The sequence below is a fragment of the Uloborus diversus genome, chromosome 2, assembly GCF_026930045.1.
Source record: "Uloborus diversus isolate 005 chromosome 2, Udiv.v.3.1, whole genome shotgun sequence".
NCBI classification, from domain to species: Eukaryota; Metazoa; Arthropoda; class Arachnida; order Araneae; family Uloboridae; genus Uloborus; species Uloborus diversus.
Window position 1 is genome coordinate 2,746,418 of NC_072732.1, and position 19,858 is coordinate 2,766,275.

At 40.0% G+C, this 19,858-nt stretch overlaps 1 protein-coding gene across 1 annotated transcript in view; it reads left to right on the plus strand.

Moving 5' to 3' along the window:
- The first annotated feature begins 8,637 nt into the window (after window positions 1–8,637).
- The window catches only part of LOC129217750 (hepatocyte growth factor receptor-like), a 144,102-nt gene continuing 132,881 nt past the window's right edge, over window positions 8,638–19,858 (plus strand). Inside the window, exons 1-3 of the mRNA XM_054852090.1 lie at window positions 8,638–9,044; window positions 14,292–14,556; window positions 18,476–18,940. Coding sequence (XP_054708065.1) covers window positions 8,644–9,044; window positions 14,292–14,556; window positions 18,476–18,940 — 1,131 coding nt within the window. The 5' untranslated portion in view covers window positions 8,638–8,643. The remainder of the gene's footprint in view (window positions 9,045–14,291; window positions 14,557–18,475; window positions 18,941–19,858) is intronic.

A 19,858-nucleotide genomic window follows, 5' to 3' on the forward strand; every position in this document is an offset into this window, starting at 1 on the left:
TTTTACTTTGTATATCTGTTCACGAAACATTATTTCTCACAAGCAGTCACTTTTAGTTTATGTGTTCATTGTTTAGCTATTAGTAAATCGACAGTTTTACTTTTAACAAGCCATACTTGTTTAATTATTCACTAAACACTCAAAATCATTAGAAAAACGTGAGTTAAGTAGTTATATTTACTTCAATTACCATTCATCTGCCCTGAAAACCAGTCCTAGCAAAATTTTGTACTTTTTTTTTTTTCTCTTTCATTTGATGTATCACTTGTGGCTGTAAGTTTGGTGTAATAAATATTATAACATTTTAAAAGCCCGCTATTCGTTTTGAAACATCCTTGTATTTTACTGTGCATATGCAAATTTATATATTTATACTTTTCCTGTGACAACGCCTCTGGGATTGCAGTTTTATACTGCGGCCTCTGGGACGAGCAGCAAAAACTGTAAGACTGCGGCGGCATGATGTATACAATATAATTGTTCTTCAATAAAACCAAGAAAAACTACATTTGTGTCAGCCTCAGCTATTTCTCAAAATAAGTTATACAGTCCACTACCAGCGACCAACAACCCTGTATTATCAAATTATAAATAATTCACTGAATTTTTGGTGCTTCAACAATGAAGTGATGCATTAATGCAGTCGCGAATGCTATGGCACGAGCCTCATTGTTGGTGACGTCAGAGCGTTACTCGGTCAGTCATTTTGGCTATTAAATGTACGAGGGTTATTGTCTGGCTGGTTGTTCTACCCAAACGTATGTCTTGCATCGGGATCGAGAGGGAATGCTTCGTTTAAGACAAATAATAATTAAATTAATAATAATTAATAATAATAATTAAATTAATAATAATTAAAAAAATGTTTATTTGAATTCTTGGCATCTTGTATTCAAATTATGTTTTCCGCAATCACGAACGTGTGTGTGTATGTATGCGCGTGTGTGTTTGTGTAGGTGCATGTGTGTGGGTGCGTGTGAGTGTATGCATGCATGTGTGTGTGAGTGTTGTGTACGCGCGTGTGCGTGTAGGCGTTCGTGTGTCTAGGCATGTGTGTGTGCAGTCATGAGTGTTTATGTGTGTGTGTAGGAGTGTGTATGTGTAGGAGTGTGTATGTGTAGGAGTGTGTGTATGTGTAGGAGTGTGTGTATGTGTAGGAGTGTGTGTATGTGTAGGAGTGTATGTATGTGTAGGAGTGTGTGTATGTGTAGCAGTGTGTATGTGTGGGAGTGTGTGTATGTGTAGGAGTGTGTGTTTGTGTAGGAGTGTGTGTATGTGTAGGAGTGTGTGTATGTGTAGGAGTGTGTGTATGTGTAGGAGTGTATGTATACGTAGGAGTGTGTGTATGTGTAGGAGTGTGTATGTGTAGGAGTGTGTATGTGTAGGAGTGTGTGTATGTATGTATGTATGCGGGTGTTTGTGTGTGTGTGTGTGTATGAATGCGTGTGTGTGTGTGTAGGATATGGACGCAACCTGGACACGGTTTTCGCTAGAGGAGCAGCATCGTGAGGCGGCCGATCGACGGTGATGCTGCAGAGGGTGCTGGTGGGAAAATAAAATCAGCGTAACGCCAAAAAAACAGTCAAATGAGAACAATAAGCAATCGTGATTGCTCAAAAAAAAACCCCGTTAAAGTGGCGGGTGACTAAATTTAGTTTCTGAATCGCGATTTGTTTCCGAGTAAATCAAAAACGATGCCAAAACATCCTGGTGACGACGTGTGCGCGTTGCTTTACGAGGAATCAAGTGAATATTTATGAATCGCGTGAGTTTCTTCCGAAGACAGGTTTTGAAAAACCGGTACATTCCGAAAACAAATATTTTTTTCCCCCCTTTTTCGAATCAGTGAGTAAATTCATATGATTTCAAATCACGTCTCTCATTTCATTATCTTATGTAAAGCAACTGCACATTTGTAAGCGTTAAAATGGTTGAGAGAGGGGAAAAAATATAATAAAAAGAAATAACAGGGTATGTCGTAAAGACACGGGATATAAGTGAAACTTTTGTGTCATTGGGAAACATTTTAATTATTCATCAATAACTTTTGAATAGCGTAGAATGTGTTTATTATTCATTTATTTACGTACTAGTGATACCCGCACGGCTTTGCCCGTAATAGAAAAAATAAAAGGTCTTTTGGTTCGCCTGTATATTTACAAATAATGTATGGTGAAATTTCTCGTCAATTGGCTTGTACCCATGTTACGGTTCCACGTTATGATAATTTCGTAATTTATGATAGTTTTTTTCTTAAAATTGGAATAGAAAAAGAACCACATCGAATTTTCGAAAAATCGCTTCGAGGTGCACACCCCCATGCTACATACCAACTTTGTGCCAAATTTCATAAAAATCGGCCGAACGGTCTAGGCGCTATGCGCGTCACAGACATCCTACAGACATCCAGACATCCTCCGGACAGAGAGACTTTCTGCTTTATCTTCTTTACTAATAATAAAGCAGTAAGTCTCTCTGTCCGGAGGATATCTGTAGGATGTCTGTAGGATGTCCGTAGGATGTCTGTGACGCGCATAGCGCTTAAACCGTTCGGCCGATTTTCATGAAATTTGGCAAAGTTAGTATGTAGCATGGGGGTGTGCACCTCGAAGCGATTTTTCGAAAATTCGATGTGGTTCTTTTTTTATTCAAATTTTAAGAAAAAAAAACTATCATAAATTACGAAATTATCATAACGTGGAATCGTAACATGGGCACAAGCCAATTGGCGAGATACGAAATGATCATAACGTGGAACTGTAACGTCGGTACAAGCCAATTGGCGAGAAAATTCACCATACATCATTTGTAAATATACAAGCGAACCAAAAGACCTTTAATTTTTCTATTACGGGCGAAGCCGTGCGGGTGCCACTAGTTACTAATAATAAAGCTAAAAGTCTCTCTGTCCGGAGGATGTCTGAATGTCTGTGACGCGCATAGCATCTAGACCTTTCGGCCAATTTTCATGAAATTTGGCACAATGTTAGTTTGTAGCACGGGGGTGTGCACCTCGAAGCGATTTTTTGAAAATTCAATTTTCGAAAAATCGCTTCGAGGTGAAATTTTAAGAAGTTTTAAGTTTTAATTTTAAGAACATTTTCCGGAGCAAAATTATCATCTGATGGACGAGTAAATTACGAAATTATCATGACGTGGAATGGGAGAGCGAATGAACATGGCCAATTGGCGATAAATTCGTCATCTATTATTTGTAAATATATAGGCGAACGAATGACCTTTTAATTTTCAACTACGGGCGAAGCCGTGCGGGTACCACCCGCTACTACTAATAATAAAACCGAATGTCTGGATGTCTGTGACACGCATAGCGCTTAGACCGTTAGGCCTAGTTTCATGAAATTTGGCACAAAATTAGTTCGCATCATGGGGGTGTGTACCTCGAAGCGATTTTTCGAAAATTCGATTTTGTTCTTTTTTTATTCCAAATTTAAGAACATTCTCCCGAGCAAAATTATCATAAGACGGACGAGTAAATTACCATAACAAAGGGCGAGAAAATTGGCGAGAAAACCATCATCCATATTTTGTAAATATACAGGCGAACCAAATGACCTTTTCATTTTCTACTACCGACAAAGCCGTGCGGGTAACACTTGTAATATACATATGTATCATTGTGCATCATGTTCTTCGTGCTTGGAAGAGAAATGATTGTTTTCGTACACACATACTAATGATGTCGCACTGCGCAGTCTGACTGACAAATACAGTGGCGCAATCGGCAGAGCACTGGGCTTCGAATCCATCGGAGTCCGGACCGATTCACAACAAAATTGTTTAACAAAATTGTTAACAATGTTTAATCCCGACTTACGCGAGGGATGCGTTCCAAGACTCCTCGCGTAAGTCGAAATTTAGCGTTGTGGAAAAGTGTTGTGTATATGACTTTTTAGACATTTTTAAACACCTTTTGAACTGTTTTAGACCTGTTTTTGTTACTTTCTTCTATATCTGATATATAGAAAAAAGTATTGGATTGTGCAAATTTTCGAATTTCGAATTTTGACGGATTCGAACGTTTTGAGGTGTGCTGAGTCCATTTCGACTATTTTTGGAAGATGTCTGTCTGTCTGTGTGTGTGTGTGTATGTGTGTGTATGTGTGTGTGTGCATGTGTGTGTGTGTATGTGTGTCACGTCTGTGTGTGACCAGTTTTTTGTGGCCGCTCTACAGCAAAAACTACCGCATGAAATCGAACGAAATGTGGTACACATATGTGCCCCTATGTGAACTTGTGCCCATTGGTTTTTGGCGCGAATTCCTCCAAAGGGGGGTGGAGCAATGGGTTTAATTATATATTGCCCTTTCTTACATAAAGAGCTGAATTTTTAAAACACTACTCTGCGAGCTTTATATTAAAACTAAGGTCTGGACTTATACGGATTGCCTTCTATGGACTTCTTTACTAATAATAAAGTTAAAAGTCTCTCTGTCCGGAGGATGTCTGGATCTCCGTGAGGCGCATAGCGCCTAGACCGTTCGGCCGATTTTCAGGACATTTGGCACAAAGTTAGTTTGTAGCATGGGGGTGTGCACCTCGAAGCGATGTTTCGAAAATTCGATGTGCTTCTTTTTCTATTCCAATTTCAAGAAAAGAACTATCATAAATTACGAAATTATCATAACGTGGAACCGTAACATGGGCACGAGCCAATGGGCGAGATGCGAAATGATCATAACGTGGAACCGTAACGTCGGTACAAGCCAATTGGCGAGAAAATTCACCATACATTATTTGTAAATATATAGGCGAACCAAAAGACCTTTAATTTTTCTATTACGGGCGAAGCCGTGCGGGTGCCACTAGTTACTAATAATAAAGCTAAAAGTCTCTCTGTCCTGAGGATATCTGTGACGCGCATAGCGCCTAGATCGTTCGGCCGATTTTCATGAAATTTGGCACGAAGTTAGTATGTAGCATGGGGGTGTGCACCTCGAAGCGATGTTTCGAAAATTCGATGTGGTTCTTTTTCTATTCCAATTTTAAGAAAAAGAAAATATCATAAGATGGACGAGTCAATTACGAAATTATCATAACGTGGAACCGTAACATGGGCACAAGCCCATGGGCGAGATACGAAATGATCATAACGTGGAACCGTAAGATGGGTACAAGCCAACTGGCGAGAAACTTCACCATACATTATTTGTAAATATACAGGCGAACCAAAAGACCTTTTGGTTTTTCTATTACGGGCAAAGCCGTGCGGGTATCACTAGTCTTATATAAAGCAACTCCACATTTGTAAACATTAAAATGATTAATGGGTCATAGTGCATCTCAAACAATTTCTTTTAATTTATGTACATTTTTATTTCTTTGAAACCATAACATGCATATTTATTTCGTAATCAATAATTTATTTTCAAGATTTAAAAATATTGCCTACTTTTTTTGAACATTCAAAAAATTGAGGAAAATTTCAACTTTTTAAAATTTCTAAGGCTTTTTTTATTTTTGCACTCATTTAAAAAACGTTTTTTGCAAAATAATCACTATAATCATCTCTAAAAATCTGTGCATTTCTTTGCTTATGAGTTCATTTGAAAATGTTCTGCGATCAATTGTGTAAAAAATCAAAGTTTTTTTATAATTAGTTTTTAAAGGTTTAACATGCTCTAAACATTAGAGTAATTTATAAAATGCTTATCCAATGCACAGTTTTGTCAAATAGGCTATCCCAATTGCAAATAGTATGACTTTAAAGCTGTCTCTTTAATAGAAAAAAATCCTTAGGGATTCTAATGACACGAAAACACAAAAATACCATCATCGAGAAAAAGCAATTTGAAGTTTTTCTTATGCATAAGAACCAGGGCTGCGGAGTCGAAAGGAAAATGGCCGACCCCGACTCCTGGATTTTGAAACGCCCGACTCCGACTCCGGATTTTTTTAATTGTATTTTTCAATTCCCTCTCTCCCTTCAGGAGAAGGGGGGAAACCTTTAAACAGAGTTTAAAATATTAATTCCTTTTTATGAAAATTTCGCATTTTTTGTGTAAACCCAAGATGCATACAACGTTAGAAATTCAATTTAAAAATAAAATTTTCCAACAGTTACGAGTTTAAAAATGAAATGACTTAAAAATTCCTTTAAAAAAATTGAAAAGGATTACCTTGCCCCCTTTAATATTTAACAAATAGATATTGATCAAATCGTGTGTTTTCAATTTTTGAAAGCTGTAATTTGAGAGGAAAAAAGCTTTTTTTTTTTTCTAAGTCCAAGTTCTTGAGAGGGTGTCGTTTGCCCCGGGTGACACCCATGTGGTAGGTGACACCTAAAGTTAATTTCAGAGTTTATAAAAGGTATAAATACTTTAATTCTGAAAATTCTCCCGATTATATTTTAAATTACATTTCATCAATAAAATTTCAACGAAAATAGGGCACATATACGTCAGGAGCAAATTTTACACAAAATGCGGCGGTATACAGATTTATACGAATAGTTTTTACTATACCTATATTTCTTCTTCGCTAAATTTTTAATTTCAATTTTATTGGCTGCTTTAGAATTAACCTTAATGTGAAGATTTTAAGATTAACTGCAATTATTTAGTATTGTAATCAAGAAATCATTTATACTTATTTTGCTCCAAATTTTTTAGTGAGAACCAAACTTATAGAAATAGTCTTAATAAAGAAAAAAAACATTAGATTATTTCATCGGATCTTTTGTATTCGTGTTTTCGCGCAAGAACTTATTTGAATTTGTCGATCACTCTCAAAAGTTTCCACCTGAGGTACGGGCCCCGACTTACTAAATTGTTACGTCCCTTTTACTATTTTATAACTGAGATCGAACAAAACACTATATTTTTATTTTTATTTGAAATTGATTACTTGAAAATGTTAGGCGATAAAACTTTTTGCTGACAGTTGCTATACATTAGTTAAGTTAAAAAGCAAGAAAACTAGGGGACGGCTGCAGAAAGTTCGATAAGCACTCAAGCTAGCTGATTGCCATTGTAGCAGTTATTTTTTTTCATTAGTAACTTTTTATACATGTAATCGAACCAATTCTAGTAGTCAGTTTTTAAAAAATGCAATGAGAGTCAGTAAAAATGAAAGACAAAAAGAAGCCCGGAGTCGGAGTCGACATGTTTTCTAACGACTCCGACTCCGACTCCTTTACTCCAAAATTAGTCCGACTCCGACTCTTCGACTCCGACTCCACAGCCCTGATAAGAACACATAGGGAACATGGCCTAAAACCACTCATAACTTTTTAAATATTTGAACTAAAGCAATGAAACTTTTCCCCTGTGTTCAGAATAGTTTTTGGTTTCGAAATAAGCAATAAAAATTGTTTTGATCGTTTCATCATTTTTGAGGTACTGTAACTCCTTAAGCCATTTATCGAACTTCACTTTCTGTTTCACTTTCTTCGCCGACCCGATGTGCAGCGCATATGTGTGTCTGTCAGTGGCATCGTAGCTCCTAAACAGGTGAACCGAGTTTGATATTTCTTTTCCCGTTCAAATGGTGACTTGATCGAAATTGTTCTGAGCTTAGTGAAAACTTACTCGTACGTTAAAAATATGGCACTTATCCAAAAGAACGGGTTTTTCTTCATTTAATCCTTATTTAGAGCTTCCGTGTTACATACAGTATTAGGAGCAATTATCTTGTAAAGTAAATCTTAAATACAATTCTAAGCTTTTATCGAAGCAAGAATGGTTGATCTTAAGCTGATGCTTCGATTCGACTATATAGGGGCCTTACATCTGTCTACCGCGTTTCACGTTATGATAATCAAGAAGTGAACTAAATATTCTATTCTATTCAAGAGTCACAACTGACTACAACTGTATTTATGTCGAGGACTGCATACTAAGTGCCTTGCCTCCATTATTTTTTTTATACCGATAGATGGCAGCACCATCACCGGATCGAACAGTTAATGAGAATTTAGAACGAGTCCAGGAGCTAATAGCTACCTGGTGCTAGCACCCCCAGAGGTATCGTTTCACTTGGAGGACATTGAGACCACGAGCCTATTTAACGTCGCCCAGTCCCCTTTAATGACGACGGTGGGTCTTCGACCAGCGGGGATCGAACCCGAGACCCTCCGGCCCCGAACTAAATATTGCGCTCTACGCTTGCTATCAATCTTGTTGCCAGTACATGTGAGTAAAGAAGCGAATTAAATATTGTGCTCTGTGAATGGCATTTCATCATTGGTGATGTCATCTGCAGAAGCGTAAACAATAAAATTGCAACGAAACAAATAATTTTTTAAAAATATTAAACTTAGTCAAATCATTTAAAAAATGGTCAGATCCTAAGTTTTTAAGCATGCTCATTAAAAAAAAAAAAATCTTTTAAAACTTCGGAAAGGACTCTATAATGTATTTTTATAGTTTTCAGTTATGCAGTTTTATGTTTCATTCTCTTGAGTTAAAAATAGTTTTTTTCTGTATACAGCAGTTAATGTACCTTGGATCAGTATATAGGTTATTATGTTTAATCCGTACTTTCATTCATTCGGACGACCCGGATCCCTTCTTAGTCCGAATGAATGAGGTTCTACTGTATTTCGGAAACGTTTCCGAGAGGATAAGAAAGGTTTCTGAATTTTTTTAACAGTGTATCGTCTTTCGTAGGGATGCTGTGAGAATGTTCATCACCCTGCCCTTATTCCTCCTCCTGTTCGGTCTCGTGGGCAGTTCCTTCGTCCAATTCCGGGACCCGCACCACCCCGAGCCCCTGCTGAACGTGTTGGTGCGCCCCTGCTCGCCCGCGCCCTGCGAAGGGGGCGACGTGTACGTGGGTGGCCAGGACACTCTGTTCCATTTAGATCTGGGGCTGGGGCTGAGGGCCCGAGTCTCGACCGGGCCCGCCCTGGACAGCCCCGAGTGCCCGCCTCCGCCCGCGCCCTGCCCGGACGTCAACCGGACGGTCGTCCACGACCGCAACCGGATCCTCCTGCTGACGCCGGAGGGCCGCATGCTGCTCAGCTGCGGGACGCTCTACCAAGGGATGTGCAGGCTGCACAAGGCCGACGGTATCGCTTCAAGGTGAGTGAAAGAAAATTAAATTTTTTTTTTTAGGATAAGATAAAATTTATTAACAAACAAAATACACGTACATAACAGTAAGCAAAATTAAAAAAGTAAAGTTAAAAAACTTACAAATTATAAAACATAAATTACAAACGTCATAACAAAATATTAAGAAAATCTTGACTATAGTTCAACACGAGTTAGTAGTAAATTCAACTCTAAAGAGCGCCAAAGGCACTGTCCGCAGTGTTTTTTAATGGGTTTAGTATGGAGTACAAACACAAATATGTATTAACAGTAATATTTACAAATTAATTTTACACAAGTAGTAAAAATTTTACACAGAACAATTATTGAACTGTTTGACTCTAGAAAAAAAAAAAAAAAAACACAATAACTCGCATTGAAACATTCAATAGTATAAAAAATACAATACAAAATCCCCCCCCCCCTGGTTGGCAAGTCAGTATATTTTATCAGCTAAAAGTTAATTGTTGATAGAATGTCATTATTTTGTATATATTCATTGACCCCTTGTAAAATACCCCTTTTAGAAATACATGTTAAATGAAGCACAAAATGTCAAAAATCCGAACTAATTGGGACTGTGTTTAGCACGGATGTTCAAATTGTTCGGATTTTGGTTGACAAGCAACAGAATACCGTTTCGTAAAAGAGTACATGCCATTTAACCAAATAGAGTGGTTATACAATATGTATGCAATGCACACAACATATAATATATTGTATAACGTCAAAGTACTTACAGTAGAATCTTGTTCATCCGGCCCCCGATAATCCGTATCTCCGGTTTATCAGGGTCAACATTGTAGAGTTAAAAAATATATGTTGCTTTTGCCCGTCTAATTCAAGATTCGCGCGTTCAATGGCGGCCTGCGGCTGCTGCTACGGAGTTGTGTATCTAGTTCCTTGGCCTCCAAAGAGCACAAAGAAAAGTACAAAAAGAAAAAAAGGGGTGCAAAAAAAAGTACAAAAAAATCTTAATATATAAAAATCAATGTCCTGAGATAATATATATATATATATATATATATATATATATATATATATATATATATATATATATCAACGCACAGCCGAAACCACTGAAGCTTCAGACTTGATATTTTGCAGGCATGTCCGCATGATTACAAAAGTAACCACTAAGAAAGGATTTTTCGAAATCTCAATTAGTTCGGGAGAAATTAATTAAAACCCCTTAATTTCTGCGAAATTAAAAACCTGTCATTGAAATTCAAATCCCTTATTTTAAGAGGCTTTCCTCCATTCAAATTATTATTCAGTACTTCATCTCAACTTTTGGTCGATAGCGAACTATAAATTTGATATTGTTTTTGTTTCTCACGGGATTCTTCGAGGCTTTTCTCAAGTCAAATCATAATGTTTCTGTCTTACTTTCATTTTTCATTTATCATTGACTTTTTTTCACACGACCAATGTTATGTAACTTACTCCAACGTCAGTTCATCAAGCAGCTTAATAGTTTTAGCACCAGGGGAAAAAAACTAAAAATGTTGCATACAAAGAAGTTCTAGCTTAAACATAGGTATAACAATAAAATGTGGATGACCTCTGTTTGCAAAGATAATCAATACTTTAAAAGGATCGTTAATAACAGTTAAAGATCGGTTAAGGACAAGGGCATATATATATATAAGGAGTCCAGGGCAGGGCCCGATCAAAACAAACTGGTGGCCAGGTCCTGAGTAAAAATTTGTGCCCCCCAATGAGAAAATCAGCGCAATGTCAAAGTCAATGTTTTGTACTAGAAACCTAATGCACTAGAAACCTACACATTACTACAGAAACCTGGGATTTGAATACCAAACACTTGATAGTCCCCATACTAATCATAGTTAAAATTGCCTTACCTTGAGGTGAAAATGAATTAAAAAACAATTTAAAAACTGCAAAAAAAAAAAAAAAAAAAAAAGACTATTTCTGACATTAAACTTTGAAAAGGCTTCTTTCCGGCTTTAACAGAGGCAAATGTGTCGATCACATCGTCGAAATCTAATTTTGATGTCGCAGTACTTTCAACGGTCGATAAGAAAAACGCCCGTAAATTATCCGGAGAAACGCAGCTTCTCAAAGGATTTTTGATTCTTTTCAAAGCTGGAAAGGAAGGAATTAAGTTGATTTAGGCTATTTCAGTGCCCTAAGTTTGTGGTGCCCAGGTCCACGGACCCGCCGGACCGTGCGTCAATCGGGCCCTGGTCCAGGGGACCCGGGATCCTCCCCAAATTAGAAAAAGTTATAGGTAATAAGTAATTATTATGGGGGAGTTTCGAAACTAGGTGCACCAAGCACTGTTAACCCCTGCTAATTCCATTACCCGAGCAATGCCGGGTACGGGAATGCTAGTAAATATATAAATAAATAAATAAAGAAAGAAAAATTAATTTGAATTTTGTCATCTTGAATTCAAATTATGTTTTTCGCAATCACGATTGTGTGTATGTACGCGTGTGTGTTTGTGTATGGGGGGTATGTGTGTGTGTAGGCATGTTTGTGGCTGTGTGCAGGCATAAGTGTGTGGGTAGTTGTGTGTGTGTGTGAGGGGGGGGGGGGTATGTGTATGTGTGTGTAGGCATATGTGTTTGTGTCTGTGTGCAGGCATGAGTGTGTGGGTAGTTTTGTGTATGTGAGTGTGTAGGTGTGTGTGTGTTGTGTTTGTGTATGTATGTGTGTAGGTGCGTGTATGTATGCGTATAACTTTAGGATATATTGACGAAACCTGGAGAGGGCTTTCGCTAGAGGAGCAACATCGTGAGGACCTGGTCGACGGTGATGCTGCGGAGGGTGGCGGTGGGAAAATAAAGGAACGCCAAAAGCAGTCAAGTGAAAGCAATAAGCAATCGTGATTGCTCAGTAAAATAAATAAATAAATAAATAAACAAGTAAAAATAAAAATAAGTACAAGAAAGAAAGAAAGAGGAAAAAAATGTCACAGAGGTTTACGGGTTTAAAGAAAAGAGAAAAAAAGAAATGGTCGCACAGGTTTGTTAGCGCAAAAAAGGGGGGGGGGGGAGTTGCACCAAAAAATAAATTAAATAAACAAAAGAAAAAAAAATTTTTGAGTAAAAAAGGTGTTCAAGGCTCGAGGATGCATATCGGCAGGAGGGCGCATCGGCTCGCGGCCAACCAAGTCCGCCTCTATATATTAGATCTTTGCTTTTCTTTCTCAAAAGTGCTCGTGTGGCCCAAAATGGCTCTGCTATTCTTTCTCAAAGTGGCTTTCTCGTCTCGTTTCTGACTACACTCTGTTCAGCGAAAAGGCACACCGAAACTAAATAGATGGGATGTTCTAGCACAGAAGGAACTTTTTACCTACCACTATGTTTATTTAACGATTTAATTTCATACACAACAAATCGGGGTGGCCCTACCCGCATAACTACAACAACAAAACAAACATGGCGAACTGGACTGAATTAATATATATATATATATATATATATATATATATATATATATATATATATATATATGTATATATATATATATATATGTATAATTATTTGAATTTTTGGCATCTTGAATTCAAATCATGTTTTTCGCAATCACGAGCGTCTGTGTGTATGTATGCGCGTATGTGTTTGTGTAGGCGCATGTGTGTGGGTGCGTGTGTGTGTGAGTGTATGTATGCATGTGTGTGAGTGTTGGTATGCAGTGCTGTGCGTGTAGGCGTTCGTGTGTGTGTTTGTATGTGTGTGTAGGAGTGTGTGTGTGTAGGAGTGTGTGTGTAGGTGTGTGTGTGTAGGCGTGTGTGTCTGTGTGCAGACATGAGTGTTTGTATGTGTGTGTAGGAGTGAGTGTGTGTGTAGGAGTGTGTGTGTGTAGGAGTTTGTGTGTGTAGGAGTGAGTGTGTGTGTAGGAGTAGGTGTGTGTATGTATGCGTGTGTGTGTAGGATATGGACGCAACCTGGAGACGGTATTCGCAAGAGGAGCAGATCGTGAGGTGGCCGGTCGACGGTGGTGCTGGCAGAGGGTGCTGGCGGGGAAATAAAATCAGCGTAACGTCAAAAACAGTCAAATGAGAACAATAAGCAATCGTGATTGCTCAAAAAAAAAATCTGTTGCAACCCTTTTTGAGGGAATTGGCCCACTTGGTTAAAAGAAATTCGACAATCATCTGCCATGGCTCTAACAAATGAGTTGCTTGAAAGCTTACTTTTAGGGACTTTCCCTGCAGTGGAAAAAGTATACCAATATTCGCCGTAGATGTCAACACAGATATATTCCATTTGGCTGCGTCAACCACGTGTTTGGCTTGGACAATAGCAAACCAATTCCAAGTAGAAGGCGAATATTGGCTTACCTCTTTTATCACTGAGAAAATTCCCCAACAGTGGCAAACCTTCTGGCAACCCATTTGTTTTTTTCGGGCTGTCTTTTCGCCGAACAGAGTGATGCCGATCTTTTCCGTGAAAGCAGTATAAAAGTTTGATATTGATAGCAATAAATACAAATTAACATCTTGGTAAAATTAAAATAGTGTGCCAATCCGAGAAATATTTCCGTCCGTGTGCTAAAAATAAAAAAAGAAAGAAAGAAAGAAAGAAAAAAAAATTAATTTGAATTTTGACATCTTAAATTCAAATTATGTTTTTCGCAATCACGAGTGTGTGTATGTAGGCGTGTGTGTTTGTGTGTGGGGGGTATGTGTGTTTGTGTGTGGGGCGTATGTGTGTGTAGGCATGTGTGTTTGTGTCTGTGTGCTGGCATAAGTGTGTGGGTAGTTGTGTGTATTTGTTTACAAAGATGATGATTATGAATGTGTGTGTGGGGTATGTGTATGTGTGTAGGCATATGTGTCTGTGAAGAGGCATGAATGTGTGGGTAGTTGTGTGTATGTGTGTGTGTATGTGAAGGTGTCTGTATGTATGCCTCTGTCGTCTGTGTGTATGTGTTTGTGTGTGTAGGTGTATGTGTGTGTATGCGTTTGTGTGTGTGTAGTTGTGTATGTATGCGTGTGTGTGTGTAGGATATGGACGCAACCTTGAGACGGCTTTCGCTATAGGCGCAGCATCGTGAGGAGCCGGTCGACGGTGATGCTGCAGAGGGTGGCGGTGGGAAAAATCAAAGGAACGCCAAAAACAGTCAAATGAAAGCAATAAGCAATCATGATTGCTCAAAAAGAAGTGTACAAGGTCTTAAGTAGTAAGTTACCGCCCCTCGCCAGGGCTAACTGCATCTACTAGATATGTTCTAATGTTATCTTCATTTTCTTATTTGCAGCATCCTGGTCGGTTCTCCGAACGAGACCGTGAACTTCGTCTCGGGTCGGGGGTCTACGGTTGCTTTTTGGGGATCCGTGGGCAACGGCTCCGCTCTCTACGCCGCCTCCACCTATGACGACCGCCCCCTTCAGTGGAGCCCCGCCTCCGTCTCCAAGAGGCTCCTCCTCCGCGAGAAGGGAGGATACGCCTTCCGGTACGCCCACCGGACCGACAAGGAGTTCTCCGGAGTCAACTTCGAGCAACCCTACAAGAAATCCTACAAGGTGAGCCAAACTTCCCTTTCGGAACCACCGTCACTCATTGTCACGTGACAGACGGGTCTTTTCATTCCATGTGTCACCTGACTGCGTTGTCACGTGACCTGGCTTGCCGTTTGCAAGTGATTTCATTGTCACGTGACAGACACGTCTTCCCTGTTTGACGTGTCACGTGACAGGTCTTCCCATTTTACGTTTCAGGACATCCCATTGTCTAGTGACAGCAGGTATTAGAGCCGCTTATCCGCTCCTTCTCCCCTCACTTGACCCTTAGACCATTGATCAGAGATAGACAAGCTACATGAAATACACCGCCAGCTGAGTCATTTCCAGCCGAGGACTGCAGTTTCGTGCTTATTAGCACTCATCAGCCCAGCATAGGAAAGTGACAGAGCTGGAGATGGAAAAACCTCTTATGGAAGCCAAGAGGGCCAAACAAACTGGTAGCTAATGTAGAATTAGCACAGACCAGACGAGTGACCGAAGCAATGGTTCGGTTCAACTCGAAAATTGATGGCAAGGCATGGTATATTCAGTAAATTACCGCCCACTGAGCTGGCGGTGTATTTCATGTATTTCTGCTTTAGCCCTGGCTAATGGGCGGTAATTTACTGAATATAAACAAGCTAAAGCTGCCGTGTACCACGTGGTTGGGTGACCGTTTTTTTTGGATTTCGGCGCTTTCTTTCTCTGTCACTATTCTACCAGAGCGCAACTTTAAAACCATTTTATGATCGGCATAACTCGACAACTTACTGCAGAAAAAAAAAAAAAAACTTTCGAATTTTCAAAATTAATTTGAATTTTGAAATTTTGAATTCAAATTATGTTTTTCGCAACCACGAGTTGCGACAGGACCCTATACACATTGGTTACTACCCCACTCGCTTGTTTCTAGAAGCGGTTCCTGTCCCTCCTCTTCGGCGATTACGTGTGCATAGTTGTGTATGTGTAGGCTTGTGTGTGTGCGTAGATCTGTGTGTATGCACGTTGGCATGTGTGTGTGTAAAGGCGCGTGTGTGTGAGTGTGTATGAGCGTGCGTGTGTGTACGACATGGACGTCACGGACCATGGCGGTCATTCCAAGCTCGTCAGCTTGCGAGATCGAGATTTTCGCTCACGTGATCGGTTGTGACGTAGAAATGTCACAAAGTAGCAATTTAATCTACTCGAATGTAGCTTGCGGCTAGGTTAGTAAAAATGGGGTGTTATTGTACCATACAGCTAGAGAGAGTGAAACATTTCAATGACTGCATGAGGCATTTCCTGGCCATTTCGGTCATCAGAATCGGCACCCTAGATGGTGTGATTTAACAGCATTAGATTTCTTCTTATGGGGTTATTTGAAGCCAAAGGTCTATGTCGACAAGCCCACAACCACCGTGTTGCGATACCAATAACAGTAAGTGCTTGACCAGCCTCAACTTTCATTATTTTTGAAACAATTGTTCAGTAATGAAAGCGCGTTATTGTATCGTATAACGCTCCATTTTTTTAAACCCTAACCTCTCAGCTATCAATTGTTTTGTTTTTTTTTTTTTTTTTTTTCAGAGATGCCAACACTATTTTGCACAAATGGCAACAAAATCAAATCTTGCGTTAATTTTGGGACACCCTTTAGAAGGCACGAGTTGTGTATTAAATCAAAATAAAAAGCAAACATTTGGTGCTTTATAGCTCCGTTCTTGGTATCATAATTTAGAGTTATCATTTAAGTGACTGCCCCGGCTCGCTCCCCGAGTCGGAGACAGAAAATCCGATTTTTCTGCTCTTCGGCGGGGCAGTGACGTTCGTTCGATGGCGGGACGGAAGCCGCCCTCTTCGGGCGATGACGTCACGTGCTTCGTTTCGGAATCTCTCTCACTTCCAAGTGCTTTTTCGGGTTCTGTTTACTATCTTTCGAGTGGAAGTCGAATTGGGTGGGCCGTGGGAACATTTGGAATGCCGTTCCTCAAGCGACACATATTGAATCTCGAATCAAGTGACAGGTGCCGCTCGACGTTTTATAATATCGCATTCTGCCGAAGCTGACTTCAAACATTGCTCGGCATCAAAATGGTGTAATATTAATGACAGGTGCCTTTTGCCCTCCGGCTTCCTCTCAGAATTTTCACCGAGGCCCCAAAAATGACTGAAACTAAGACTAAAAATTCCTAGTTTTTTTTCCTTTTTGTTGTTGTTGTTGTTGTCGTGTACCAACCAGGCTGCACTGTAAAAAAAATCCGTAAAATGTACGGAAAAAAACTGTCAGCCAGGACGCCAGTTTTCTTCCGTTTATTTTACAGAAATCTTCCGTATTTTTATTATTTATTCAAGCTGATTTATTATTTTATGAAGATTAAAAAATTAAACTATACTTTCATAAATACATTTCAATATTTACTATACTACTACGAAATACATACAAAGGTACATTTCCGAATATGCCTCAGTAACAGATGAGAAAAAAACATAATAATAAAATATTGTTTAGGATGCAATGAAATGGAAGTTGCAAACGATTTAAGACTTACTCGCTTTAAACAAATATAAGATCAAAAACTCGAGCACGAGAACCAAAATCCAAACACGCGGGCGAAATTTCGAAGATTCGAAGAAAAACAAAGTATTACCGGTTCCAGATTCAAAAAAACAGAGAAATCCTGTATTTTATTACGAACAGTTTTTTTTCTGTAAAAAATACGGATAACTTCTTCAAAATGTACAGTTTTTTTTTACAGTGTGGCAATTTGGGGTCACTTTTCCAACTGTACCGTAATTTGGTGTGAAGTCCGACTTCTACAGTACACTCATGCCATAAGGACCCGTTTATAGGGTAGGCAACCATTCACACAAAGAAAGGACAAGGACAGGAGAGAGAGAGTACGTCCATGCCCGAGCCGGGATTCGAACCCTGACCTTCCTGTCACAGGCAGACTTCTCTGACCACTAGACAAGGCAGGCGGCTTTTTTCCTTTTTAAACTGTTAATGTGAAAATATTAACTTTAAAAACATTTTTAATACGTTGCTAACAGCTTATGCACTGTTTAACTACAGTAAATAGCACTTGAATTAGTAATTCAAGAATCTAAAAAATATTCTGTATTGTTAGTTACATAACAAAAAAGAAAAAAGAAACAAATTTCGTTTTCAATAATTGACATTGATTAAAAACATCACTTTTTTTTTAGTAGGTTTTGCATTCAAAATAACAAATTTTACTTCATTTCTTGCCGCCTGCGGCGGGTTGGTGTACACTGCCTCCGGTGATGTACTTCGGGAGCTTCACCCCTTCTTTGGCGCCTGCGGCGGTGCACTTTTTTATCCTCTTCTCGCTGCGCTGCTGCACATAACCGCGCATCTCACTTAATCCACTTTGACTCGCACTAGGAATCATTATAGTCTAAGGTCCCACTAGGCTTGACCTACCCTCATCGAGTTTCCAAAGAATGTTGCCATTCATGGAGAGCAAAAGTTGTAAATAAAACGCGGAAGGAAGAATTTCTACCTCTCTCACGTGAACTAATCAGGGTTGCAAGGGGTTGAAAGATGCCTAAAAATGAGACATTGTCCAAAATGTCCCAAAACTTGCAAATATGCACTATACCGATTTTAAGGTACTGTCTGTCTTCCGCGAGAAAAGCTCCCGCCATAAAGTCTGAGCCCGTCTACTGCCATAAAAACGGACTTCGTTCATTCTCTGCAAAGATTAGCAGGAGAGGGTTTTTCGCGCCATTTCGCCACTCGTCTTCTCGCCTTTGTGCAGTCGTACGGGTTCTTTCAACATTAAACTTCCCTTAGAAAAATGAGACACGCCTCGTTGCTATGGCAACAGACAGGCACAGACATCTCGGCGGGGGCTACTTCACACATAATCGACAGGTTCCAACTCGTGATGGCCACACCATAGCCTTTGTACCATGTTCACCTTTTCCTCCCTTTCAGGTGGACTACATCTCCGGATTCACCCACGGCGACTACGCCTACTTCCTGACCACGCAGCCCGTCTCCGGAGAATCTACGGCCTACGAGACGCGGCTGGCCCGCGTCTGCCAACGAGACCCCAAGTTCTTCTCCTACACCGAGGTTCCGCTGGCATGCCGGTTGGGCGGGCAGCCCTACCTGTACAACCTGGCTAGCTCCGCCCACCTGGGCGTGGCCTCGGCCGCCCTCCGGAACCGCCTCAAGCTGGGGCGGAGCGGGGAGGCGGTGCTGTTCGTGGCGTTCGTGAGCGCGTTGCCCGAGCACGGGCGTACGGTGGACGAGAGGCGGGGCTCCGTGATCTGCTCGTTCCCATTGGCTGCCGTGGAGACCGCCTTCGCCAACGCCACCAGGGACTGCTCCAAGGGCGAGCCAAGGACGTTCCTGCTCAAGCACGTGGTGGGTGACGACATCCCCTGCATTGCCAGGGTAAGTTCTGTTTTGACGCATTGACATATAGTGATTCTGCAAACTCTTTAAGAACATTGAAAAACATCGTGACGTGTACTGTCTGACCACGGATTGTATGGAAAGACGTTTTACAGCCGGAAATGGACAAATTTATTATTTTTAGCGATTCCAGCTTTTGCAGAAACAGAGAGTCTTATTCAAATGAGCGGAATACGCGCATCAAATTTTTACTCCCCCCCCCCTCATTCAGATAGATTCGTCTCATCTGGACGTTTGAAAATTCCATACAATCCTTGGTTGGACAGTAAAGTTGTATAAGATTTAAAAGCACTTCTAGTCGGTCGTGGCGCCACTAATTTTAACTTTGTGCAGTGCAGAAATCCTCAATTTGCCGGATAAAATTTCAAATTTTGCCGAACGATAAACTAGTATATGCACACTTAAGTGCACATGAGAAGGGACATTCGAGCGTTCAAAAATTGCAATTATGTCCCCAAATTTTCTGAATCGTCAAACAAAGTTGCCGAACAAGAAATTTTTAGGGAGGTCACAATGACTCTTCGGGCGCCCCTGGTAGTCGCGGCGAACCTAAACTGACTATATATAAACAACCTTTACTTAGATAGGGTCATTGTAATAGTTTTAGGGCTCCTGATTGGTCAACCGATGCAAATGCGTCGATCATGTTTCTGACCCCATCCAACGCATGTGAACAAATTTCGTTGGTCAAAATTTCTGAATTTAAGTCTGAAAGTTTTTAACCTCCACCCCCTCCCGTCGAATAATGTGGAAGATCTTGTTTCGAAATGAAATGATAATTAGAGCATGCAAAACAAGCTGCAAAGGAGATGAATGAAGCTTTTACGCGATAGCCAATCAGTAGGCTCCAAATTTTTACATGGTCTCTAGCAAAGTAAAGGTTGCTTATATGCAACC